Source organism: Dipodomys merriami, unplaced genomic scaffold (genome assembly GCF_024711535.1).
Source record: "Dipodomys merriami isolate MVZ:Mamm:240054 unplaced genomic scaffold, mDipMer1.0.p SCAF_33, whole genome shotgun sequence".
NCBI classification, from domain to species: Eukaryota; Metazoa; Chordata; class Mammalia; order Rodentia; family Heteromyidae; genus Dipodomys; species Dipodomys merriami.
Genome location: NW_027204826.1, coordinates 2,136,671 through 2,163,273, shown reverse-complemented (window position 1 = coordinate 2,163,273; position 26,603 = coordinate 2,136,671). Strand labels below are relative to the sequence as shown.

Sequence of the window (26,603 nt, the reverse complement as noted above, 5' to 3'; positions counted from 1 at the left end):
CTACTTCCAGTTTTCTGGGGGTTAATTGTAGATAAGAGTCTCATGGATTGTACTGCCCTGGCTGACTTTGAACCACGATCCACAGATATCAGCCTCCTACGAAGCTAGGATGACAGATGTGAACCACTGGCACCTAGCCCAGAGATGTCTTGAGAAAGCATGTCAGTGCCATTTCTTAATCTTTAAACTTGGACCTCATACACTTATCCTACGAAACATTGAGAATGAAAAGAATTAAAACTAAGGCTGGCAAGGTGGCTCAATGGTAGAGTGCTTGCCTCACAAGCATGAGGCCCTTTATTTGATTCCTCAGCACTACATGAACAGAAAAAGCCAGAAGTGGTGCTGTGGCTTAAGTGGTAGAGTGCTAGCCTTGAGCACGGAGAGGATCAAGGACAGTGCCCAGGCCCTGAGTTCAAGCTCTAGTACCAGCAAAAAAAAGAACAAGAAAAAAGAAAACTAAAATCAAGTTATTTATACACCTTCTTCAATGAGTTTAATGTCAAAAATATTAATTTGTATTAATAATTTTTTTCTTGAAGCTTTTTATTCTGAGAGTGGAAATAATTTTTTTTTATTTTTATTTAACTAAGGAAGTATTGATGATGCTGGATTACTATGTGAGAGACTTCAAAGCACTGATTGACTGGATTCAACTCCAGGAGAAGCTAGAGAAGACAGATGCCCAAAGCAGGTAATGAGTTCTGGGGTTTATCTGTGATAACCAGCAGTTTCCATAGCAGTCATTGAAATCAACAACAAACTTGACCTCATGGACACAAAACTTGCTCTCAGGAAGTGTAATGCCTGCTGTGGTATGAATGTGACCTTCCTAAGTTCATAAGTTGAAACTTACTGATGAGCAAGCATAGAGAGTTGTGGGGTCTGTCGGAAGTGATTGAATCTTAAGGGTGGTGCCCTTCTGAATAGGGTGCCTGATGTCTTAGACAAAGCAAAACAAAAAACAAAATGAACCTTAAACCAGGCACCAGAGGCTCATGCCTGTAATCCTGGATCTTGGTTTGAAGTCAGCCCAGGCAGGAAAGTATGTGAGATTGTTCTCTCCAGTTAACCAGCAAAAAAGCCAGAAGTGGAGGTATGGCTCAAGTGGAAGAATGCTAGCTTGAGTGAAAAGTCAAGTTCAGGGAAAGTACCCAGGCCCCAAGTTCAAGGCCCAAGACTGGCACCGGTTAGGAACCAAAGAACCAAGAGAGCAAACTTGAGACAGATGCAGGAGAGCTAGTTCCCTGGGAAACCAAATCCAGGGCAGCTCAACTATGATATGTTGATGCTTTTATTCTTCATGGTGAGAACTTTTAATATATGTTGTTTTTCTGTTTCTTCATGGTCCATGGGTGGCTGAGACCTTGGTTTCTTTGTATCTAGCAGTTTCACCCCTACCTGTAGGTGACAGGTGATTGGGGGAGCTTTCCTTCACTGGATTAGACACAGCTCCACTCTTTCTTGGCTGGGGGAGGGGGGAGGGGGGGGAAGGGCAGGGTTAATTGGAGATAAGAGTCTTACATACTTTCCTGCCAGACTGGCTTCAAACCTTGATCCTCATAACTCAGCCTCCTAAGTAGCTAGGATTACAGGCATGAGCTATGGGTCCTAGCACTTTCCTTCTCTCCTTTCCCCCTCCCCTTTCCCCTCTACCTTCTTTCTCTCTCTCTCTCTCTCTCTCTCTCTCTCTCTCTCTCTCTCTCTCTCTCTCTCCCTCCCCCCCCTCTTTTCCTCTCTCCCTCTGACTTTCTTTCTCTCTTCCCCCCTCCTTCTCCCCCTCTCTCTCCCCTCCCTGGCCAGTTATGAGCATTTCTTTGCCTCTTGAGGCAGCTCCCAGATGAAAACTATGTGAGAATTCCTGTAGATGGCGTTGTTCATCTTACAATCTTTGGTTGATTCAGCGACACTTGAGTTGTAAAGGTTAGAAACTGAAGTTGCACATTTTAAAATAAAATATTGAAGCCGGGCACCCGTGGCTCACGCCTGTAATCCTAGCTACTCAGGAGGCTGAGATCTGAGGATCGCAGTTCAAAGCCAGCCGGGGCAGGAAAGTCAGAGACTCTTATCTCCAATAAACCACTAGAAAACCGGAAGTGGCGCTGTGGCTCAAGTGGTAGACTGCTCGCTTTGAGCTGAAGAGTGCAGGGACAGCTCCCAGGCCCAGAGTTCAAGCCCCATGACCGACCAAAAAAAAAATACTGACAATCATTTTTATAATTATAGTATGAGTGAGGATTTTGTACGAGAAAGGAAGACGCTGCAAAAGAAATAGATTTACTTGTTCTAAGAAGAAGAAAATGAGCTTGTCTACATAAAAAATTAAAAATAAAAAAATTAAAATTAAACTACTTTATATAAGTGAGAAGATGATATAAACACCAGTAGGGGAAAAAGAGAGCCAAAGATACCAGTATGAGAACCCTAAAAGAAAAAGTTCAGGTGTGATGATGCATGCCTGTAATCTTACTCAGGAGGCAAAGATAGAGGATTTGGTTTCTGAAAAGCCCAATCCAAAAGAAAAAAAAGAATCATTAAAATCCTGTCTTAAAGAAAAAGTTGAGCATGGTGATACATGCTTGTTATCCACCTGCTGGGCAGGTGAAGGTCTAAGAATCATGGTTCCAGGCTGGTGCCAAGAAAAATGTGAGACCCTATCTGAAAAATAAAGCAAGAAAGGTTAGGGTCATGGCTAAAGTGGTAGAGCACTTGTCCAGCAAGTGTGAATCCTTGAATGAAAACTTTAATCTGGCCTTTAAAAAAAAAGGAAAAGAAAAAATTCAAACAATGAGTAACACTCAGCCTTAACTACTAAAGACAATGAAATGGCATTTTGACCCTAACATCTTTTTAAAAGAAGATAGCAACTGTTTTCAAGGTTGAATAGGAATGGATACTTTTCATCTGTGAGTATAGTTTGTTATAGTCTGTCAAAAAAGTCATTTGACAATAAGTTGTCAAAGATCTTTAGAGGGGGGGGAGGGCGTGTGTGTGTGTGTGTGTGTGTGTGTGTGTGTGTGTGTGTGTGTGTGTGTGTGTGTGTGTGTGTGTGTGTGTGTGTGTGTGTGTGTGTGTGTGTGTGTGTGTGTGTGTGTGTGTGTGTGTGTGTGTGTGTGTGTGTGTGTGTGTGTGTGTGTGTGTGTGTGTGTGTGTGTGTGTGTGTGTGTTGCTACTGGGGCTTGAATGTAAGGCCCGGGCACTCTCAGCTCTGACTTTTTGCTGGTTAATTGGAGATAAGAGACTCACAGACTTTTTCTTTTTTTTTTTTTTTTTTTTTGTCGGTCGTGGGGCTTGAACTCTGGGCCTGGGCGCTGTCCCTCAGCTCTTCAGCTCAAGGCGAGCGCTCTACCACTTGAGCTACAGCGCCACTTCCGGTTTTCTGGTGATTTATTGGAGATAGGAGTCTCACGGTCTCTCCTGCCCGGGCTGGCTTTGAACCGCGATCCTCAGATCTCAGCCTCCTGAGTAGCTAGGATTACAGGCGTGAGCCACCAGCGCCCGGCTTCACAGACTTTTTCTGCCCAGGCTAACTGAACCATGATCCTCAGGTCTCAGCTTTCTGAGTAGATAGGATTACAGGTGTGAGCCACCAGTGTTCAGTTGCTTTAGACTTTTTTTTTTTGCTGGTCCTGGGGCTTGAACTCTGGGTCTGGGCGCTGTTCCCAAGCTCCTTTCTTCTCAAGGCTAGTGCTCTACCACTTAAGCCATAGCACCGCTTCTGGTTTTTTCTGAATCGTTTATTGAGTGTAAGAGTCTCACTGGACTTTCCTGCTCAGGGTGGCCTTGAACCACGATCCTCAGATCTCAGCCTCTTGAGTAGCTAGGATTATAGGCAATCCTCAGATCTCAGCCTCTGGAGTAGCTAGGATTATAGGCGTGAGCCACTGGCGCCTGGCATTGCTTAGACTTTTGAATAGTATGTTATCAGACTATCCTGCTGTTTATCACTTCTTTTTTTAATGAAAAAAGCCTCAGTCATTAGCTAGAATGGAGAATCACTGCTGGGAGATGAGCATAGGAGAGACTTGATGTGACTGAGGGTGGAGGAAGGGAGAAGGCCTTGCCAAGAAGCACATTTCAGTAGAGTGTGGATCCAGACACCTGGTTGGTTTGGGGCAGTGAAGAAGCATAGCAGTGAGCAGTTCCGTGCCTCAGCCATGAAGCCTTTTTGCTTCCCCCATCATGGGCCATTAAGCAGAAGAGAATTTATGTTTTCCTCATGTATTCGAAATTTCACGCTGCCATTTTTTTTTTTTTGTCAGTTGTGGGGCTTGAACTCTGGGCCTGGGTGCTGTCCCCCAGCTCTTCAGCTCACAGCTAGTGCTCTACTCCTTGAGCCACAGTGCTACTTCTGGATTTTTTTCGGTTTATGTGGTGCTAAGGAATCAAACCCAGGGCCTCGTGCATGCGAGGCAAGCACTCTGCCACTGAGCTACCTTCCCAGCCCCCTTCCTTCTGTTTTGATCCTTTTCCCACAAGCTAAATTCTCTTGGACATCAGCAAAAGGTAGTCTGAATGAATACTGTTGCCTTGTTGGTTCTGGGGCTTGAACTCAAGGCCTGAGCACTGTCCTTGGCTTTTTTGTTCAAGGCTGGCATTCACTTCATCTGTATCTCCACTTTTAGCTTTTTGGTGGTTAATTGATGATGAGTCTTACAGACCTTTCTGCCCAGGCTGGCTTTGAACCATAATCCTCAGATCTCAACCTTCTGAGTAGCTAGGATGATAGATGTGAGCCACTGACACCTGGCTTACTGTTGCCTTTCAAATGGTTTTTAGCTGGGTGTGTGGAGACCTGTAGCTCAGAAGTGTATCTAACACTTTGGTGGTAGATAGAGTTCTGTTGCTCTGCTGCCCTGTGGGGAAAATCCTGGGCAGTGTATCATCTGTGATTTCTCCTTGTTTCCAGAAATTACTCATCAGCTACCAAGAGGAAAGGTTAGTCAATTTTCCATTTTCTTCCTAATTAATCTGCTTCATGTCTTAAATTGGCAGACCAACATCCCTGGCATGGGAGGTCAAGAAGATGTCTCCAGGACGCCATGTGATTCCCAGCCCATCAACAGATAGAATAAATGTGCCATCCAGTGCTCGAAGAAGCTTAAATTTTGGGTGAGGTGAACTAAAAAAACACTTTATATTACAGTAAATTGTTTTCTATTGATTAACAGTTGTAGCATTGTAACTGATGGCTTACTGCAAAAATATCCATATATCCCCTTGTATGTTAAGCGCAGACCCACACTCAGGTATCAACCTGGAGAGGAGGGAATGCCACACCCACTAATGCTAAGTAGGGAATAATCCCGTTAGCAACCTCAGGGGACGACTAGAAACACCTCTTAGCTTCTGCTTAGCTTCTAGATCTGGTAGAAGGATTTATACAAACTCACGTGCTGCAGTATGTGACTGGTAAGACAAAGCACCTGCCCAAATGTGCAGATTATTCTTCTTCATTAAGTTCAGCAAATTTTTGCAAGTTACTTCTTAAAATACTCTTTCAGTCCTTTCTCTCCTCTCAGAATCCCACTGTACACCTATCAGTATTTTTGCTGGTGTTCTTTATGTCTTTAGGCTCTGTTTATATTCTGATTAAATAATCATATAGGCAAGAAGAACCAGCCAAAGCCTAGGGATCCATGGCAGACTTTTCTCTCAAGATTCAGGAAAGCGCTCATGTCAAATGACGTCTCGTCTGCAGCCCTTTTCTCTCCAGAGCTAGAAGCACTCCACTCTGTTTTAGATTGTTAGTGCACATGGTGCTGGACCAGCTGTTCTAAGGGCACAGGGACAATGCCTAGCTGTTCTGGCAGTCCTCCTCGTGTGATGTTGCATTCTTGGTAGTTCTTCTTGACAGTTGCAAGCTACAGGGGGAAAGCTTGGTTGACCAGGGCTTTTTACTATGTAGATAGCCTGCCCTTCTGTGTAGACTTTTTGATTTCCAACATCATGTTGGAGTCTTTTTGTTTGTTTTTGTTTTGGTACTAGGGCTTGAACTTGGGGTCTGGGCTCTGTCCCTGAGCTTTCTTGTTCAAGGCTGGGCACTCTATGATTTTGTGGTTAATTAGAGATAGGAGTCTCACAGACTTTCTTGCCTTGGCTGACTTTAAACCTCGATCCTCAGATCTCAGCCTCCTGAGTAGCTAGGATTACAGGTGTGAGCCACCAGTGCTCAGCAGTACAATGGATCTTGATCAGTATGAGCTCTTTTTTTTTTTTAATTTATTTTTTGGTGTCAGTATGGGGGCTTGAACTCAGGGCCTGGGTGCTGTCCCTGAGATACTTCTGCTCAAGGCTAGTGCTCTACCACTTGGGCCACAATTGCACTTCCAGCTTTTTTTTTTCAAGTTATTTAGTGCAGAAGACTCTCCCAGGCTTTCCTGCCCAGGCTGGCTTCAAACTGTGATCCTCAGAAACCAGCTTCCTGGGTAGTTAGGTTTAGAGGTGTGAGGCACTGGCACCCTTTGTGAATTCTATTTTTAAATGGCTTTTATATGATCTTTATCCTCATACATTATTATAAAGCATAAAAAGAATTAGTGACGCATTAGATCAAGATAGTTATGGGTCTCTTGAACTAAAATGGCAGTGATAATGGATTAGTCTGTAAACGTAGACACAGACACATAGCTGATTTAAAATGTAACGTGTTTGTATGTGTGGATAATTACAGGGGTCCACCTGGCACTGTGGCCGCCCCACGTCTGGCGCCGACAGGCGTCAGTTGGGCCGACAAGGTAAAGGCTCATCACACAGGCTCTGCTGCTTCCTCGGATGTTGCGCCTGCTCCACCCTGCCCACCCGTGCCAGTGCAGAGGACTGCCCGCAAAAATGGCAAGTGGCCTCAAATCAACCTTTTTTTTTTTTCCTGCCAGTATTGGGGGTTGAACTTGGGCCTAGATATATTCCTTTGCTTTTGCACTCACAGCTAGCAGTGTACCACTTTGAGCCATACCTCCACTTCTGGTTTCCTGGTGGTTCATTGGAGATAAGAGTCTCACAGACTTTCCTGTTTTGCCTTCAAACCTTGATCCTCAGATCTCAGCCTCCTAAGTAGCTAGGATTACAGGTGTTAATCATTGACAGGCTTTGCAGATATTTCCCTCCCTTCCTTCCTTCCTTCCTTCCTTCCTTCCTTCCTTCCTTCCTTCCTTCCTTCCTTCCTTCCTTCCTTCCTTCCTTCCTTTCTCCCTTTCTCCCTTTCTTTCTTTGTTTCTTTTTTTTTGTCGGTCATGGGGCTTGAACTCTGGCCTGGGCGCTGTCCCTGCACTCTTCAGCTTTACCACTTGAGCCACAGGGGCACTTCCAATTTTCTGAGTGGTTACTTGGAGGTAAGAGTCTCAGGGACATTCCTGCCTGGGCTGGCTTTGAACTGCAATCCTCAGATCTCAGCCTCCTGAGTAGCTAGGATGACAGGCGTGAGCCACAGGCGCCGGGCTACAGATATTTCTTAACAATTAAAAGTGTCAATTCAACAGAACAGATTTTTAAACAGTATAGCCAAAAGAATGTGTGTGTGTGTGTGTGTGTGTGTGTGTGTGTGTGTGTGTGTGTGTGAGAGAGAGAGAGAGAGAGAGAGAGAGAGCAAGAGGAAGAGGAAGAGACGGAGAGAGAACTAGAGCTTCAGCTCAGGGCTTTGACATTGTCTCACAGCTTTTGCACTCAGGGCTGACATTCTACTGGTTGAGATCTTACTTGTCTCAGAGTTTCTCTTTTTCTTTTCTTTTTTGTGCTGGGGGACTGGAACTCTGGGCTTTATGCTCTCAGTTGTCTGCTCTCAGTGTCTTTTTTGCTCAAGGCTGGTCCTGTACTACTCAAGCTACATTTCCAGTTGCAGCTTCTTGCTGATTAATTGGAGATAAGAGTCTCAGATTTGTCTACCCTGGCTGGCTTTGAACTGTGAACCTCAGATCTCCCCACACCTCTACTTTTGGCTTTTTGCTGGTTAATTGGACATAAGAGTCTCAGGAACTTTCCTATCTGAGGTAGTCCTGAACCATGATCCTTAGATCTCAGCCTTTTTTTTTTTTTTTGGTTGGTCGTGGGGCTTGAACTGTGGGCTTGTGCGCTGTCCCTGTGCTCTTCAGCTCAAGGCGTGTGCTCTACCACTTGAGCCACAGCTCCACTTCCGGTTTTCTAGTGGTTTATTGGAGATGAGTCTCACGGACTTTGCTGCCCGGGCTGGCTTTGAACCTTGAACCTCAGATCTCAGCCTCTGAGTAGCTAGGATGACAGGAGTGAGCCACCGGCACCCGGCTAGATCTCAGCCTTTTCTAGAATGAACCACCAGTGTCCAGTTTAGCCAAAAGATTTAATAATTCTAATTATGTTTGCTTACACATACACATGATTTGAAGGCACTATATTCTAGTGTGGCCTTAAGCTTGTAAACCTTTGCTTCTGCCTCCAGAGAGAGCCTGCATGCCTTGTGGAATTCTGTTCTACAAGGTTAACTGGTTCTTTTCCATGGATGTGTGAAAACATGTGTTTTTGATCTTCTGTATGTCTTTACTTAACATAATGATCTCCATTTCCATCCATGCTGCATGTGGTAGAACTTCGCTGTGTAAATATTATACATTTTCTTTATCTATTCATCTGCTAAAAACCATCTGTGTTAATTCCATATTTTGACTATTGTGAATATGATACAATAAATATTTTGGGATGTACAAATACATTTTTGGTAGAAAGATTTCCTTTGGGTATAGACCCAGTAATGTATATGATAGCTCTATTTTAAGTTTGTTGAGGAATCTCCGTACTGTTTATCATAGTAATTTACATTTCTATAGTAAGAGCTCTCATTTCTTTACTTTCTTACTAGTATTTGTTATTTCTTGTCTTTTTGATGATAGGGTAAAATAATACCTATTTGTCTCAGAGTTTTCCTTTTTTGTGTGTGTTAGTACTGGGGCTTGAACTTTGGGCTTTATGCTCTCAGGTTTTTTTTTTTTTTGCGCTATCCCTGTGCTCTTCAGCTCAAGGCAAGCGCTCTACCGCTTGAGCTACAGCACCAGTTCTGGTTTTCTGGTGGTTAATTGGAGCTGCGTCTCATGGACTTTTCTGCCCGGGCTGGCTTTGAACCGTGATTCTCAGATCTCAGCCTCCTCAGTAGCTAGGATTATAGGTGGCACCCAGCTCAGTTGTTTTTTTTTTTTTTCAAGGCTAGCCCTCTACTACTGGTACCACATTTCCAGTTCCAGCTTCTTGCTGACTAATTGGAGAGAAGAGTCTCTCAGATTTGTCTGCCCTAGCTGGCTTTCAACTGTGGATCTCAGATCTCAGCCTCCTGAGCAGCTAGGATTATAGGCATGAACCATCAGCACCAAGCTTTTCTGTTTTTGTTTTGTTTTGGGCTGGTCTTAGGGCTTGACTCAGGGCCTGGGTGTTGTTCCTGAGCTTTTTCACAAAAGTGATAGATCTAGAGCTCTACGACTTGATTTGCTTAATCTACAGCTCCACTCCCAGCTCTTTACTCATTAATTGGAGATGAGAATATCATGGACTTTCTTGCCTGGGCTGGCTTTGAACCATGATTACAGACATGAACCACTGGTGTTTGTCTGTTTTTAACTGGATGTTTAGGAGACATCTTTTAAAAAGCTTATATTTTAAAAAGCATTTCCAGTCTGGTTAGATGGTGGAGAATAAGCAGATCATCCTAATCCTTTGAACGTTCCCTTTGAAGTTGTATTAAGGTTGGTATGTTGCAGTTTTGTCTTTATTCCTCTTCGGGTGTCAGCTGAAGCTTGGGGTATTTGCAGAGTCCACTGCATCCTTGAATTCTAATGATCACCTTGGGGTCTGCTCTGCTCACTTGCTTCCCAGCTGCTACTTTCTGCTGGGTTCTTGGAGTCCTGCCTTGTGTACGCAAAGCTGAGCAGTTGTCAGACCTCTTTGGGGAGAGTGAATACAGACTGTTTGGTTTCTTCTCTGTTCCTCCTCTGAAGTCCCAGTTGTTTTGGACTCCCTGAACTCCAGTCTCTTTCAGCCCACCAGGAATGTGTTTTTTTGTTTTGTTTTGTTTTTTCCCCCTAAGACCCAGTTCCCCTGCACTCCGAACCCCTCATGTGTTGAGATAAATATCACAGTGAGTGAGTGTGGGCCTGATGTTGTTTTCTGCATTTAGGAATTGTCTTTCTCAAATCTCACCCACATTGGTTATTTCCAGTGCTTTAAAGCTGTTCATGTATATATTTGGTCCTGCGTTTACAGTAGCTTTTGGCAAGGAAGAGGGCCAATTTTGATACAAGTTACTTTGTCAAAGCCTGAGCTATAAATCTAAATAAACATTTATGCACCCTGGGAAAATTTATCAACCATCCAGGCCAATAAACAAGTCTCAGCAGACTTCAGGTAAATGAAATCAGTTTGTGATTGGTCATAGGCTGCCAGGTTAGAAATTAGTTACAAAGAAACACATATGGAGATGTAATAAGGAAATCTCCCCTGTTTATTATAACCTAATTAAAACAAAAGGTGGCTCTTTGGGCACCATTTGCTCACACCTATAATCCTAGCTGTTTAGGAGGCTGAGATATGAAGATCATGGTTTGGAGCCAACTTGGACAGGAAAGTCTGAGACTCCTCTCCAATCAGAAATGGAGTTGTGGCTCAAGTGGTAGAGCATTAGCCTTGAGCATAAAACCTTAGGGACAGTCCCCAAGATTGGTGTATAGTTCTGAAATTTTTGAATTTTTGGAAATACTTCTGAATAATGCATTGAGCCAAAGAGGATACTATAATATAAATTTGATAAAATGAATTATGTAGAAGTAGACACTTAAAAAGTTGTGAGATTAGCTGGGTGTCGGTGGCTCCAGTCTGTAATTCTAGCTACTCAGGAGGCTAAGATATGAGGATCATGGTTCATAGCTAGCCTGGGCAGGAAAGTCCATGAGACTCTAATCTCCAATAAACCATTAGAAAACCAGAAGTGGTGCTGTGGCTCAAGTGGTAAAGCACTTACCTTGAGCTGAAGAGCGCAGGGACAGTGCCCATTCAGCGCAGGGACAGTGCCCAGGCTCAGAGTTCAAGCCCCATGACCAACCAAAAAAAAAAAAAAAGTGAGATTTAAAAACTCAGCACTAGTGCTTTACATCTGTAATCCTAGCTACCCTAGAGGCTGAGATTTAAGTTTGACATTGGAAGCCAGCCCAGACAAAAAAGTCTATGATACTCTTATCTCCAATTAACCACCAAAAAACTGGAAGTAGTGCTGTGGCTTAAGTGGTAGAATACTAGCCTTGACCAAAAAAGCTCAGGGACAGTGCCCAGGACCAGTACAAAAAAAGTTAAAGCTTCTGATAATCTTTATCATAAACAACTGTTTATCCACTGAACATGCCATGTTTATTGCATTTGCCTCCTGACTTTACCTTTATTAGGTGTGTGATCTGGGCAGGTTTCTCAGCTACTCTTTGCCCAGTTTCATTATTGGTAAGATGGGACTATGAGGACTGAAGAAGTATTATTATATATAGAGTGCTTGCAACTGTGCTTGGACCTAGTATACATTCATTGTTCAAATGCTATTTTACTTACGTATGTGGCCTTTAACATGTGTCTGTGTGTGTATGTATGCATGTGTGTATGTGTGTGCCGCTACTGAAGCTTGAACTCAAGGCCTATGCACTATCCCTCCACGTCTTTGCTCAAGGTTATCACTTTACCACTTAAGCCCTTAGCTCCACTTCTGGCTTTTTGGTGGTTAATTGGAGATCATGGATTTTCCTGCATGGGGCTGGTTTTGAACCGTAATCCTCAGATCTCAGCCTCCTGAGTAGCTAGAATTACATGTGTGAGCCATCTGTGCCTAGCAGGAAAATATTTCTATTTTATGGATTTCCATATGAAAAAATCTTGGCTTATTGTCTTCCCTCTATTGCATAGACCGTAAAGATGCTGAAGGGTGGGAAACTGTTCAGAGAGGAAGGCCAGTTCGTTCTCGATCAACAGCAGTCATGCCAAAAGTTTCTCCAGCAACAGAAGCCTCCAAGTCAAAGGATGACAGCGATAAGGAGAATATTTGTCTTCTACCTGAGGATGACATAGAGAAAGGGGGCTTTGTGGAAGATGGACCTGCTAATCATACAGACTCTCGGCCCAAAGACTCATACTCTTCTGAGCACCCACTTACTGATAGAGCCCAGGTAATTCTTTCTGAAAATCTTTTCCCTGCCTCTCCAAACAGGTCTAGGTGAGCTGCAGTGTCTCTCTCTCTCTCTCTCTCTCTCTCTCTCTCTCTCTCTCTCTCTCTCTCTCTCTCTCTCTCTCTGTGTAATTAGGATTTTTTTTTTTTTTTTTTTTTGTCGGTCGTGGGGCTTGAATTCTGGGCTTGGGCGCTGTTCCTGCACTCTTCAGCTCAACGTGAGTGCTCTACCACTTGAGCTACAGCACCACTTCTGGTTTTCTAGTGGTTTATTGGAGATAGGAGTCTCATGGACTTTGCTGCCCGGGCTGGCTTTGAACCTCGATCCTCAGATTTTAGCCTTCTGAGTAGCTAGGATTACAGGCGTGAGCCACCTGCGCCACCTGCTAATTAGGATTTTTTGCTCAAGGTTTTTTCTACCACTTGAGCCACAGCTCCACTTCCATCTTTTTGGTGATGAATTGGCAATAGAATCTCACAGGCTGGCTTCAAACAGTGATCCTCAGATCTTAGCTTCCTGAGTAACTGGGATTATAGGCTTGAGTTATTGGTGCCTGGCTGGATTCTACCCCTCCCCCCCCCCCATTGGAAATCCTCACTAATCCACTCATGTTTCTTTTTGATGATGATAATGGAAGTTTTCCTTCATTATTCTTGGTGTGCTGTAACTCTTTAACGTGTATATGTTTTTTTTTGTTTTTTGGGTCCGGTCATGGGGCCTGAACTCTGGGCCTGGGCACTGTCTCTCAGCTCTTCAGCTCTAGGCTAGCGCTCTACCACTTCAGCCACGGTGCCACTTCTGGCTTTTTTCTTTTTGCTTATATGGTGCTGAGGAATCGAACCCAGGGCCTCATGCATGCAAGACAAGTGCTCTACCACTGAGCCACCTTCCCAGCCCCAACGTGTGTATGTTTTATGCCTTGGTGAGATTGCTAGCTCCTGGGGGGGGGGGCAGTTTTATATAGCATTTAAATTTCTAGCAATGTTGAATAGAGAACTAAACAGACGGTCAGTGAGTAACATGTTTTTTGGATGTAATGCAGTGCCCAGGCCCCGAGTTCAACCCCTATTGCAGAAAAACCAAAACAACTTTTTAATATAGTAGATACTTAGTGAAGAAATCACTTTGTAATTTTACCTAAAAACATTTAGTAGTTTTACTAATGTGTCTCATGTAAAAATAATAACACTTCTGTGTAGCAAGTACATTTATATGGTTTGGATATTCTAGGAAAATCCATATACAGAAAATTTAAATACTTAAACTATTTCTAAGATGTTTCAGTATGGAGCTCATTGCTGGTGGCCAATTTGTATTTGTTTTCTTTACTGTCCTCCTAAAAAATGGAATTAGTCTATTACATCTTTCCTTCATATTACTTTATAGTTTCACTTTGATTTGGTTTCTTTAATTGTAAATATCAGTAATGCTAATACAAATATTGCCAAGAAGATTACAAACTGTGGTGACTGACATATAAATAATGTTGATCGCAGTATAAACAGTGAAGCACAATTTAAGTAATGCTCGTGTGAAAAATCAACATTTTGGAACACTTCACTGACCAATGGCAGAATTTCTGAAGTAGCTTGTAAGACTTGGCAAAGCTTAATATTTATATGAATAATTAGTCAAACTGGAATTTTATGACCTCTGCAGTGCTTAACTAAATATTTATTTAAGGAGCCGTATGAGTTTTAAAATCACAGTTTTAGGTTTTGGTTTTTTTGAATTGAAGTGTAATTATAAAACATTCCATTGTTTACACTGTTAGAAAGTGAAAATAAAGGCTGGGTTATATTTACTAAATTAAAGGTTTTGAAAAGGTATTGTATTTGGTGTAAGCCAATGTCCCTTTTTTAAAAACATTATCTTCACTTTGTGTATGTGTTGTGTGACAGAGGGAGAGAAAGAGAGTGGACTAATGAACAAACAAATGATCTAGGGATTGAACAGCTGGCAAGTATTTTCCACCATCTCTGATTCTTCCCTTGTGTGTGTCTTGCTAGTTCATGGTGAGCCCAGTGGATAATGGGAGGAATTCTAGCAGTGGTGAAGATGCTTCCATGTCAGTTCTTGACATGTCTGCTGCTCACCTGAATGCAGTGTGTGTTTCGGGAACTCAGTCAAGGGACACTCCTTCTTTGCCACCAGATGAGACTGCAGTTCATGCAGAACACACAAGGATAGACACAGAAATGGACCCTTCAGACATTTCAAATGTGAGTGCCGCTAACTTGGTAAGAGCAACTTCTCAGAATTTTGGGCCAGTGGGTTAAAAGCCAGTCAACTCAGTAATGTGGATTTGCATTTTCACTTTGTGTTGGACCAAGAACTGTTTTACAAGGCATTTTGTGTGTATTGCTTCATTTTACATTTTAGTTGTTCACTGATATATATTTAAGTTATACATCCTAATGGGATCATCACGAATGTTTTGCTCTATAGTAGTCTCTCAATAGAATGAAGATTCTTCTTATTTGGTACAAGAAGAAAGACTTGAAAACTTTTCCAAAATCATTGTATGTGATTTGATCAAATGCACTTTGGCTTAAGATTTAGAAACTAAACCTCACATCCAAATTGAAAGAAAGAAAGGGAGAAAAAGAAGAAGAAAACAAGTAACAGAAACTACCCCTGTAGCAATAAAGGTTTCCATAGCACAGCATTCTGATAGTTGTGCTTGCTAAATGGGTTTTCAACCACTTGCGCCACACCCCTAGCCTTTTTTGTTTTACTTACTTTACAAATAGGCTCTTATGAACTGTGATCCTCCTATTTATACTTTCTGTGTAGCTGGGATGACAGATGCACATCCCAATTCCAGATGGTTTATTGGTTGAGAATAGGATCTCGCAAAGCTTTTTTTTTTTTGACAGCTGTGGGGCTTGAACCTCAGGGTTCCTGAGCTTGTTTGTTCAAGGCTAGTGCTCTACTACTTTGAGCCACAGCTCTACTTTTGATTAATTGGAGATGAGTCTCATGGTCTATTCTGCCTAGGCTGGTTTTGAACCTTGATCCTCAGATCTCAGCCTCCTGAGTAGCTAGGATTACAGATGTGTGCCACTACCAGCACCAAGCTTCTTGCAACGTTTTTTGAGTGGTTAGTTTTATGTGTGTGAGTAACCAGTAGCTAGCTTCCCTTTCCTTCCCTCCCTCTCTCCTTCTTCCTCCCTCCTTATCTATCTCTTCTTCCCTCTGTTCTCCCTCCTTCCCTGTTTATCCAAGCCAGGTGCTGGTGGCTTATGCCTATAACCTTAAGTACTCAGGAGGCTTAAATCAGGATCACAGTTTCTCCTACTAGCAGTTGGGTAGAGAAGGTAAGTTATGGATTAGTGTTCTGTTTTATGGGACAACAGATAGGCTCCTGGTTTAAAGAGACTTCTAAGTCCTGATTGCAGTGGTTGAGGATCTGTTGGACCCAGGTTTTATGATTCTAGATTGTTATTTTATTTGTACTGTTTAGTTCATCACTGGAATGTGAAGAAATAATCAATTGGTGGAATTTTCAATCTAGTGATGATGATTCTCTCTTTTGTTTGTTTGTTACTTTGTAGTCCATGGCAGAAGTCCTTGCTAAAAAAGAAGAGCTAGCAGATCGCTTGGAAAAGGCCAACGAAGAAGCCATTGCTAGTGCCATTGCTGAAGAAGAGCAGCTGACTAGAGAAATCGAAGCTGAGGAAAACAATGACATTAATATTGAAACCGACAATGACAGTGATTTTTCTGTGAGCTTTTCCAGTTTTTAACATAATCATTCAGCTTATACAGGTATAAAATTCCTAGGGCTAGAAAGGCATAAGAATTCATCCACTGCTATTTCAGTTGTTGATTTTTCAAGTCATCTTCAATAACAATAAAAAAAATAGTAGCTATTAATCACTGTGGTGATTTAGTCTTCCATAATAATAGCCAATCTTTTTTTAAAATACTGTACCATTACACAGTGCTTTCATATATGATGCAGTCAACAAGTTGGGAAATTGTCATTTTCTGATTGAGGAAAGTAAGAACTGCAGTGTACTCAGAGTGTAACTAACGGGGGTTGAAGAAAACTTGATAAAGTGGCTTTACTTCCTGTGGTCTGCTAACAAGGACACACACCTGCGTGCCCTCCAGAGTGCAGGCACACGTGTGAGTGAAAGGAACCTGAAGAACAACAGCGATTAGTAAATTATAGTCTTGTACATTTTTCTACTCAACTTAATCTGGAGTTCTGATGTATGCTTTGTGTATTGTATGTCAGCATGTGTATGGTAATTGCCTGAGGCCTGTGTATCTCTTGACATTTATTTGTTTCAGTGGCTCATGGGCTTTTTTTTTTTGGTTGGTCATGGGGCTTGAACTCTGGGCTTGGGCGCTGTCCCTGTGTTCTTCAGCTCAAGGCGAGCGCTCTACCGCGTGAGCCACAGTGCCACTTCCAGTTTTCTAGTGGTTTATTGGAGATAAGAGTCTCACGGACTTTCCTGCCCAGGCTGGCTTTGAACTGCGATCCTCAGATCTCAGCCTTCTGAGTAGCTAGGATTACAGGCATGAACCACTGGCACCCTGCTCTCATGGGCTTTTAAAATGTATAGCTATGCACAAAAGCAGGCTCAGAGTTCAAGTCACACAGAAAAAAGAAAAAGTGGAATTTTAACTTGGTCATTATTGTGACTGCAGAAGAATAGAGGCTTTTTTTTTGCTGATATTAAACTTTTTTTTCAAAATGAAGTCTAGTAACCATAGGATCATTTCCATGTAGAGTTCAATTCTTTTCAGGTGAAAATAATTGTGTTGAAATTTATTTTCTGATTTCTCTTGTTACTTTTTAGGCCAGCATGGGCACTGGGAGTGTGTCTTTCTGTGGTTTGTCTATGGACTGGAATGATGTCCTTGCGGATTATGAAGGTATTATATGGTGTATGTGTGTGTGGTATAGGTGGGATATAATTGATCATTTTACTGTATGCAGTTTCTGCATAAAATGAATAGTTTGAGATGGAAACGTGATAGAGTGTTTAAAGTCTGCATTTGGATGCTGGTTTCATGGAATCATGGTTTTCTTTGTTCCTGAACAGCTCGAGAATCTTGGCGTCAGAATACATCATGGGGGGACATTGTAGACGAAGAGCCCACCAGACTCCCAGGGCATGGCATTCACATGCACGAAAAACTGTCCTCGCCATCTCGGAAGAGGTCTGATCTTTGAAAATACCTTGACGTGTTCACAGGAGGGCAGCTGGCCACTCTGGGCTGTTAAGTAGAGCTGTTCTATAGCCAGTTTTTGCACAGGATCTCCAGATAGCTTCAGGTCCACTGAAAAGTAAAAGTACCTCCTTGAAGTATAGCAAAAGGAGTCCTGTGTGTGATGAGTGCGTTTGCATGCATGCACTTGCGTGTGCGTGCGTGCGTGCGTGCGTGCGTGCGTGTGTGTGTGTGTGTGTGTGAAGGCATTTGAAAGTCTGAAAAGCCCTGTTTCTGGCCTGATATAAACATTTGTGTGTCTCTTGTTCCTGTGTTTGTATTAATAGAACAATTGCAGAATCCAAGAAGAAATATGAAGAAAAGCACATGAAAGCACAGCAGCTGCGGGAAAAGTTACGTGAAGAGAAAACATTAAAGCTTCAGAAATTACTAGAAAGGGTGAGCTTCCACTGTCTATGAAAGTACTGATGGACTCATTTTCAAGTAGACCTTTTCTTTCTGATCTTATAGAAGGTAAAAGAGCCATATGCTAGGAAATAGAGGTATTTCTGTCCAATTCCACAGGTTAATTGTTTATAAGGGAAAAGAATTTTTTCTTTCGTAAACTTGCAAGTTGGCATGGATTTTGTTGTTGTTCTGGGACTTGAATTTAGGGCTTGGGCACTGTCCCTGAGCTTTTTTGCTCAAGGCTAGAGCTCTGCCTCTTCTGTTCTACTTCCAGCTTTTTGTTGGTTAATTAGAGATAAGAATCTCATGGACTTTCCTGCCAGGTTGATTTTGAACTGTGATCCTCAGATCTCAGCCTCCTGAGTAGGTTAGGATTACGGGTATGAGCCACTAGTGCCTGGTAGAATGGATTTTTGAAGATGTGCTTTGCTTTTGCCATTTTCATTGGGCAGTTTCCTTGAATACTCTTTTCTAAAGTGTGGAACCACCTTAGGATAGTTTTTGAGGCTCAGATTTTTTTTTTCAAATTTTTTATTGTGATTAAGTGGTTATATAATTTCCCAAATTTCACAGTATTGTGGGATAGTGATGCTCAGTTAAAGTCACAAACACATTCTAACTTTGCTGGAGCAAATTGTCTGTCATGGTCTATAATAACATTTATGGGTTCTATGAGCTTTGCGATACAGCTATTTCTTCCACATTGGGTGATGTCTACATTTCTTTTGTTTTGCATAGCATTAGCTGTTCCCTCTTTCCCACTTGTTCCCTCCCTCCCATCACTGCCATTGAGTTGCTTAGTTCATTTTGGTCAATATCCAGTGCAGCTGATGGGTCCCGCTGTCGTATGTTTTCCCCTGATTCCCTCTAGTTCTGTGTCGTCTTCTTGGTTCCCCTCCTGTGTGCACATATACACCATACATGTGATCAGCAGCATGGGGATATTTAGTAGTGATTCGACCAGATGAGTGGGAGTTCTTTGTTTCTTAAGTCCTGTTAGTTTTGTCGTATCACCTAACATTTTGGATTTAACATCCATTTATCAGGTAGACCATGTGCCATTAGTCTCTTTGCTCTTGGCTTATCTCGCTCAACATGATTTCTTCTAGCTCCATCAATTTCCCTGCAAATGAGGCTGAGATTTTTATATTTCTTGTGTTTATCTTTCTTGAATTAACCCTGGCTTCCACTTTGACTTTTTTTCTATACTGGCTGGCTTTGATTTATTTTTACTATTAAGCATGTGCCTGGGCCCACCCCCTCAGCTGCAGGACTATAAGCCACCAATCACCCTGTATCCCATCCTCACAGTGTACACATGCTGCCAGCCCAATAGTCTAGCATGTGAATGGTCCCTGCTGCCAAACATTAGAGTTGTGCATGCCGGAGGTTCTGGCCCCTACCTGCACAGGTATGTTCACTGTTATATGTGGATCCTGAGGGTCTCAGCCGCCTTTGAAGGCACTGCACATACCTAACATGTTTTGCACTTGAGAAATGTATAGTCACTGATGTCACCAACCCCAGCCACCAGTGTGCTACTGCATACCTCGGGGCTGGTACATAAGTACCTGCAGTGGGCCTTCCACAGGCTATTGCTAGCCCTGGTGCAGCAACACCGTCTGTTTTACCCATTCTTCCACCCTTTTCCCTGTCAGTGCATCCATCATCTGTCCTGTGGTAACTACCAAAGGTAGTTTCATAATGTCTGGACAAGGTGGATGCTTCCATAAATGTCACACAGCAATGCCAGGATACAGGAACTATTTAAATTTAGGACAGGAACAAAGTAAATTCCCACTAGTGGACCCAAGCATGTGGAGAACCACAAGCTTCCTGACACAAATTCAGGATAATTGTTCTGTGGAAGGTCAGTGAGCTAAAGAGAATACAAGTAAATGATTTTCACAAAATCCGAAAGAAATTATGAAGGCAAAGGGAAAAGTTCATAAAAGAAGAGAAACGTTAAGTAATGTAGAGGGGCTGGGAAGGTGGCTCAGTGGTAGAGTGCTCGCCTTGCATGCATGAGGCCCTAGGTTCAGTTCCTCAGCACCACATAAGCAGAAAAAGCCAGAAGTGGTGTTGTGGCTCAAGTGGTAGAGCGCTGGCCTTGAGGTGAAGAGCTAAGGGACAGCGCCCAGGCCCAGAGTTCAAGGCCCATGACCAACAACAACAACAAAAATGTAGAAATCCTGCATCGGAACAAATGGTATGCTGTGCTGTGTTTAGACGTGTCAACCTTGTGCCGCTGTGGTAAGAGGTCTGGCGGCCAGCCCACTTGGGAACCATATTTATTTGTAGGTTATGTACGTTAGTATGTGTGAAGTTAGTTTGAAGTTGATTTGTCAAGTTGAACCTGACAGTGTACCAAAAAGTAGAATGGAAATCGTCTCCTGACAATGGTAGTTTCAATTTGCACAAAATAAACACCTGAGTATTGTTAAGGGTTACAAAAAAATTCTGCCGTTGAAGAATGTATGCCAACTATGAATCCTGTGCCTTGCAAGCTGTCTGTCTGTACAAAAATAGGATTAGTCACAACTGGCTTGCCTGAGAAGACATAGTTAATAGATTAAAAAAAATAGAATCAAAATAACAATGACCACAGAGAGCAATGAGCAAGCATATGAAAGTAGAAGTATCATCTAGGTTGAGTAATGAAATTCACAGGGGTTGACCACTTAGATGTGGTACACAAACAACTAGCCACTCTAGTAGAAAATTCCAAAGACAACTGAAAAACCACCATAACAACCAACATTTGTAAGTACATCAGCAATATAAAAAGTAATTAACTCTTCAAGATGACAAAATATGATGGTGGGTAAATGTGTAAGTTGTTTTTGTTTATGTTTTGTCGATTGTGGGGCTTGAACTCTGGGCTTGGGCACTGTCTCTGCACTCTTCAGTTCAAGGTGAGTGCTCTACTGCTTGAGCCACAGTGCCACTTCCGGTTTTCTAGTGGGTTATTGGAGATAGTCTTATGGCCTTTCCTGCCTGAGCTGGCTTTGAACCATGATCCTCAGATCTCAGCATCTTGAGTAGCTAGGATTACAGGCATGAGCTACTGGCACCTGGCAAAATTAAAACATGTTTATAAGCTGAAAGGCAAACATTATTGTAAACACATAAGAAACCATTAAAATAACCTAATAATGGGTAAGCCAGCTGCTTACTTCTGTAATCCTACTCAGGAGGCTGAGATCTAAGGATTCTGGTTCAAAGCCTGGTTCACGCCCGAGCAGGAAAGTCCATGAGACGCTTATCTCCAATTAACCAGCAAAAGCCAGTGTGTGCCTTTTTAGACTGCAGTGGAATCAAAGTAGAAATCAGCAAAATTAGCAAAGATATGAAAACTAAAAATCACACTATTAAAATGGCTGCGTGGTAAAACAAATCAAAAAAGGATATAAGTAATTCTTTGAAGTAAATGAAAAAAAAAAAGCTCTAAAACTTGTAGTCTGTAACAAAAATAATATTAAGAGACCTTTGCTGAGCACTTCGGCTCACACCTGTAATCTTTTACTCGGAGGCTGAGATCTAAAGAAACTTGAACAATAACAAGAGAACAAGTAACCTGATAGAAAGTGGGTGAAACACTAAAAACCAAACAAAAAAAACAACACTATTCCAAAGGATAAGTGCAGATGGCTAAATGCTTTTATGGAAAGCTGCTTAACTTCTGTAATCAGCAAATGTGAAAGTATCACTGTTTGGATATACTCATGTCGAGCTGCTTTGATTTTCTGTGATTTCTCCTCATTGGTGCTGAATCTTAGTTGCTAGAAACAAAACCATTTTTTTTTTGGTGTCTAATATTACTAAGGCTTGCACTCAGGACCTGGGCACTATTCCCTAACTTTTTCACTCTAGGCTGGTATTTTACCCCTTGAACCACAACTCCCCTTCTGGATTTTCACAGACTTTTCCTGCCTGAGCTGGCAGAACCTTGATTCTGACCTCTCAGCCTCCTCCTGAGTAGCTTGGATTACATGCATGAGGCACCAGCTCCTAGACAGAACAAGTCTTACTTCTCCTGTGACATGGTCTTATGGTATATGGAGTCTGAGAATGTGGCTTAGTGGTAAAGTGCTTGCCTAGCATGTATGAAGCCCTGGATTCGATTCCTCAGCACCACATACACAGAATAAGCTGGAAGTAGTGCTATGGCTCAAATGGTAGAGAGCTAGCTGTGAGCAAAAGAAGTTCCGGGACAATGTCCAGGCCCAGAGTTCAAGCCCCAATACTGGCAAAAAAAAAAAAAAAGTATATGGAGATTACTTATTTTTCTTGACTGTGGATTTTATTATAGAGATAATGAATACAAATAAGTTTGTTTTGAGTGGGTCTGTGGTATGGCACAAGGTAATAACCACAGATAGTCCAGTACCGAGTTGTACATGGTTAACTCAATGTCCAAAATAACCCTAGGAGTCAGATCCTACTTTTCTTATCCCTCTTTTGTAGATATGATAGCTAAACATGCTGCCTGTGTACTGTGCAGCTGAGTATATGGTTTATCCTAGCTGATGATGGACCCCAGGAATTCAGTCTCTGGCTTTTGTCATCTCTCAGGCTTTGGAGATGGGTTCAGGTTTATGCTGTGTCTGTCCTGAGCCTCTTACCTGTGTGCACTTCTGCTTTGAAGTTAATGATAGCATCATTTGTCATACACAGGAGAAGGATGTCCGAAAGTGGAAAGAAGAACTACTAGATCAGCGACGCAGGATGATGGAAGAGAAATTACTTCATGCTGAATTCAAACGGGAAGTGCAGTTACAAGCAATTGTGAAAAAAGCACAAGAAGAGGAAGCTAAGGTCTGTTACAGGCGCTTTAACATGCAGTTAATTGCCATGGACTTTTGGTAGCATTTTATAGTGTTAATAGATGGTGATGCTTATCAAGTGTTGGTTCTGTTGCAGAATAGCTGTGTATTTTACTGACTCATTTAAAATTTATTAGGTACAGTATCTTACTTTATCTTTCCAGTAATCTTAAGAACCATTTATTTTCTCACTCTTCTGAGGTTTACTGGACAGAGAATGAGCAGCATACCTGTAGAATGTTCAGTTGCATGAGTTTTCAGCTGTACAATGAACATAAGTCTTCTTTGTAATTCACTTCTTTTTCTAAATCTTTTACCATGCGGTACTGATCTGCTTTCTGTCACCTTAGATGTTTGCATTTTCTAGAACTCTCCTGAAGGAGATCATATACAGTGTACTGGTTTCTTTCACTCAGCAGAATTATTTGAATTCTACGCATGTTATTGTGTATGTCAGTAATTTCTTTCTTTCCCCTGAAAAGAAGGATACCATTTAGGGGGCTAGTGACTCACACTTGTCATCTATTTACTCAGGAGTTTGAGATCTGAGAATCTCAGTTCAAAGCTTGCTCAGGCAGGAAAGTCTATGAGTTGTTTATCTTTTTTTTTTTTGGTCAGTTGTGGGGCTTGAACTCTGGACTTGGGCCCTGTCCTTGTGCTCTTCACCTCAAGGCAAGCATGCTACCACTTGAGCCACAGCGCCACTTCCCGTTTTCTAGTGGTTTATTGGAAATAAGAGTCTCACGGACTTTCCTGCCCGGGCTGGCTTTGAACAGCCATCCTCAGATCTCAACCTCCTGATTAGCTAGGATTACAGGTGTGAGCCACCAACGCCTGGTGAGATGTTTATCTTGAGTCACCAAAAAGCTGGTGGCTCAGGGGGAAGAGCACTAGCTTTGAAGTAAAAAAAAAAAACCTTAGGGACAGGATCCAGGCTCTGAGTTCAAGTCCTAGTACCAACACACTCTCTCTCTCTCTCTCTCTCTCTCTTTCTCTTTCTCTTTCTCTCTCTCTCTCTCTTTCTCTCTCTCTCTCTCTCTCTCACTCTCTCTCTCTCTCTCTCACACACACACACACACACACACACACACACACGCGCGAATACTTTTAAATGGAAGCATACACATGAATACTTCATGGAAATACCCTAATTTGTAAGTTGAGCTTTGGTTTGCACACATTCACAAATCTTTGTGTGGGTGTATGCTTTTATTTTTCTTTTGTAAATTCTTAGGAGTATATTTGTAGTCTTAGTTTTTAGTTATTAGCATTTTTGTTGGCGTATATTCATTGTATAAAATAATGGCGTCCAGTGACATTTTCACACATACAAATAATATACTTCAATCAAATTCCTCTTACTACTGTTTCTTAGATCCCCTTCCCTTTTCTAATTTCTTCCTACTTTCTCTACGTATTTCAAAAATTCTATGACACTAATACTAGCTACTAGGATTACCTGTTAGCTAGTAGCTTATCCTAGTTGCCAGCCACTAGGAGGCTGAGATCTGAGGATCAAGGTTTGAAGCCAACTCAAGCAGGAACATGTGTGAGATTATTTTTTCTTCAGTAAACTAGCAGAATGCCAGAAGTAGAGCCAGTGGCTCAAGTGGTGGAGCGCCAGCCTGTAGCTGCCAAGTGAGATTGTAAACTCGTGTCTCACAAAATTGGGCTGCTAAGATCCAGTATAGGGAGCTAGGCTCCACAGCTGGGACGCAGAGATTAGAGATGAGCAGGGTTACAGTTTGAGGCCACCCTCGTAAGATTATTGAGACTATCCCCCAACCCCCAACCCATCTCAACAAATAATAATCTGGCTGGTTTCCCACGTGTCTGAAATCCTAGGAGGAGGATCTTGATATCAAGCTAGCCCTGGGCCAAAGTAAGACTTGGTCTAAAAAACAACTAAGCAAGAAAAAAAAAGGACTGTGTACGGGAGTGGATATAGTACCTGCCCACCAAATGTGAGCCTGAGTTTAAACCCCAGTACCACAGATGAAAGCCATCAATGTGAGAAGCTAAGGATATACAGTATGTTTTTGAGCACTTTGTACCTAATTGTTGCTTATTCAGTATATGGAAAAGAAAAAATATTATTTTAACTTTTGTTCCCAAACTCACTAGAATAATATGAATTATATAATATGAATTACCTAATTAAATATAGAGTATTTTGTATAGTTAAAAATAAAAATACAACTTTATAAAATGCTTTCTGTAAAAATCTTAAATTACTTCTTAAAAATGTTTTCAGTGGCAGCTCTGTAAATTAGTTCTTACTATAGTCTGTGGTTTCATTAAGTAAACTGGGTTACTGTTCATTTTGAGGTAGAATTTAGAAGGAAAAAACCCACCAACTGTTACATTTCTTTATGTGTCTGTATTTGCACATGCATATGTGTGTGCATGCGTGTGTGCTGGTACTGGTCCTGGGGCTTGCTGTCTCTAAACTTTTTTGCTCAATGCTAGTGCTCTGCCACCTGAACCACAGTTATGAGTTGCACAGAATTCCTGCCTGGACTGGCTTTGAACCATCATCCTCAGATCTCAGTCTCCTGAGTAGGATTACAGGTGTGAGTCATCAGTGCCTGGTTCAGCTCTTCTTTTTTTGGTGGGTCGTGGAGCTTTAACTCAAGTCTGGGTGCTATCCCTGAGCTTTTTCGCTCAAGGTTAGTGCTCTACCACTTTGAGCCATAGCTCCACTTCTGGTTTTTGAGTGATTAATTGGAGAAGAGTCTCACAGACTTTTCTTCCTAGGCTGGCTTCCAATGCAGTCCTCAAATCTAGCCTCTTGAGTAGCTAGGATTATAGGTGTGAGCCACTGGTGCCCAGCTTATTTCTTATTTTTGTTTTTACTGTGACTTACCACTAGTTTACATAAAGATTCTTGTAAAATTACAAACTTTGTGACCTATACTAGAATCAACTTGATTCTATCTCTGCTTTCATTATTTTTTATTAAAGGTAAACGAAATTGCCTTCATAAATACCCTTGAAGCCCAGAATAAACGCCATGATGTCTTATCAAAATTGAAGGAATATGAGCAAAGACTTAATGAGTTACAGGAAGAGCGTCAGAGAAGACAAGAAGAAAAGCAAGCACGCGATGAAGCCGTGCAGGTAGGCTTGTATTCAGCAAATACCTACTGAACATCTGTCACCTGCTTGGCTGAGTCAGTGTTGAGAATCCATAAAGGAGTGTTACCTTGTCCTTGTTCCATATTAACACATGGGTTAATGTAGCACTGTTGGAAACGTATCACATTTTCTTCATCCATCTGTGATTGGGCACCTCAGCTGATTCCATTGTTTGCATGTTGTGAACAGTGTTGCAGTAAACCTGGGTGAGTAGGTGTCTTCTGGTGTATTGATTCACCCACTTCACCTATACACTCAAGCATGGTATGGTGGATTTATAAGGAAGAGCTATCTTTAGTCTTTTGAGAGCCCTCCAAGGTGGTTTCCATAGTAATTTACATTTCCACCAGTAGTGTAACAAGGTACCTTTGGCCTCAGGTCCTCACCAGCATTTTTTGTTTGTTTGTTTGTTTGTCATGGGGCTTGAACTTTGGGCCTGGGCTCTGTCCCTCAACTCTTCAGCTCAAGGCTAGTGCTCTACCACTTGAGCCACAGAGCCACTTCTGGCTTTTTTCTTTTTGCTTATGTGGTGCTGAGGAATCCAACCCAGGGCCTCATGCATGCAAGGCAAGCATTCCACCTCTGAGCCACCTTCCCAGCCCCACGTTTGTTGTTGTGTGTTTTCTTTATGGCTGTCATTCTGATTGGTGAGGTCAAATCTTAGTGGGGTTTTGATGTGCATTTCCTTTATGACTAAGGATGTTGAACATTTCTCTGTGTGTTTATGGCCATTGTTATTTCTTCCTGATGAGAACTATCCAATTCACTTGATCACTTACTAAGTTATTGGTTCTGTTTAAGTTATTGTTGCTGTTTAATTTTATTTTTAAGTTCTTTGTGTATTCTGGGA

General features: G+C 42.0%; 1 protein-coding gene across 2 annotated transcripts in view; it reads left to right on the top strand.

Moving 5' to 3' along the window:
- The window catches only part of Scaper (S-phase cyclin A associated protein in the ER), a 213,885-nt gene that overhangs the window by 23,969 nt on the left and 163,313 nt on the right, over positions 1-26,603 (top strand). The window contains exons 6-16 of one of the 2 annotated variants that reach the window (XM_070042817.1): positions 594-694; positions 4,996-5,112; positions 6,674-6,834; positions 11,896-12,155; positions 14,165-14,377; positions 15,713-15,883; positions 16,970-17,045; positions 17,216-17,333; positions 17,669-17,780; positions 22,467-22,607; positions 25,580-25,735. In XM_070042817.1, the coding sequence (XP_069898918.1) occupies positions 594-694; positions 4,996-5,112; positions 6,674-6,834; positions 11,896-12,155; positions 14,165-14,377; positions 15,713-15,883; positions 16,970-17,045; positions 17,216-17,333; positions 17,669-17,780; positions 22,467-22,607; positions 25,580-25,735 (1,626 nt within the window). Of the gene's footprint in view, positions 1-593; positions 695-4,995; positions 5,113-6,673; positions 6,835-11,895; positions 12,156-14,164; positions 14,396-15,712; positions 15,884-16,969; positions 17,046-17,215; positions 17,334-17,668; positions 17,781-22,466; positions 22,608-25,579; positions 25,736-26,603 lie in introns of both variants that reach the window. The other variant, XM_070042816.1, reaches the window with a different exon arrangement.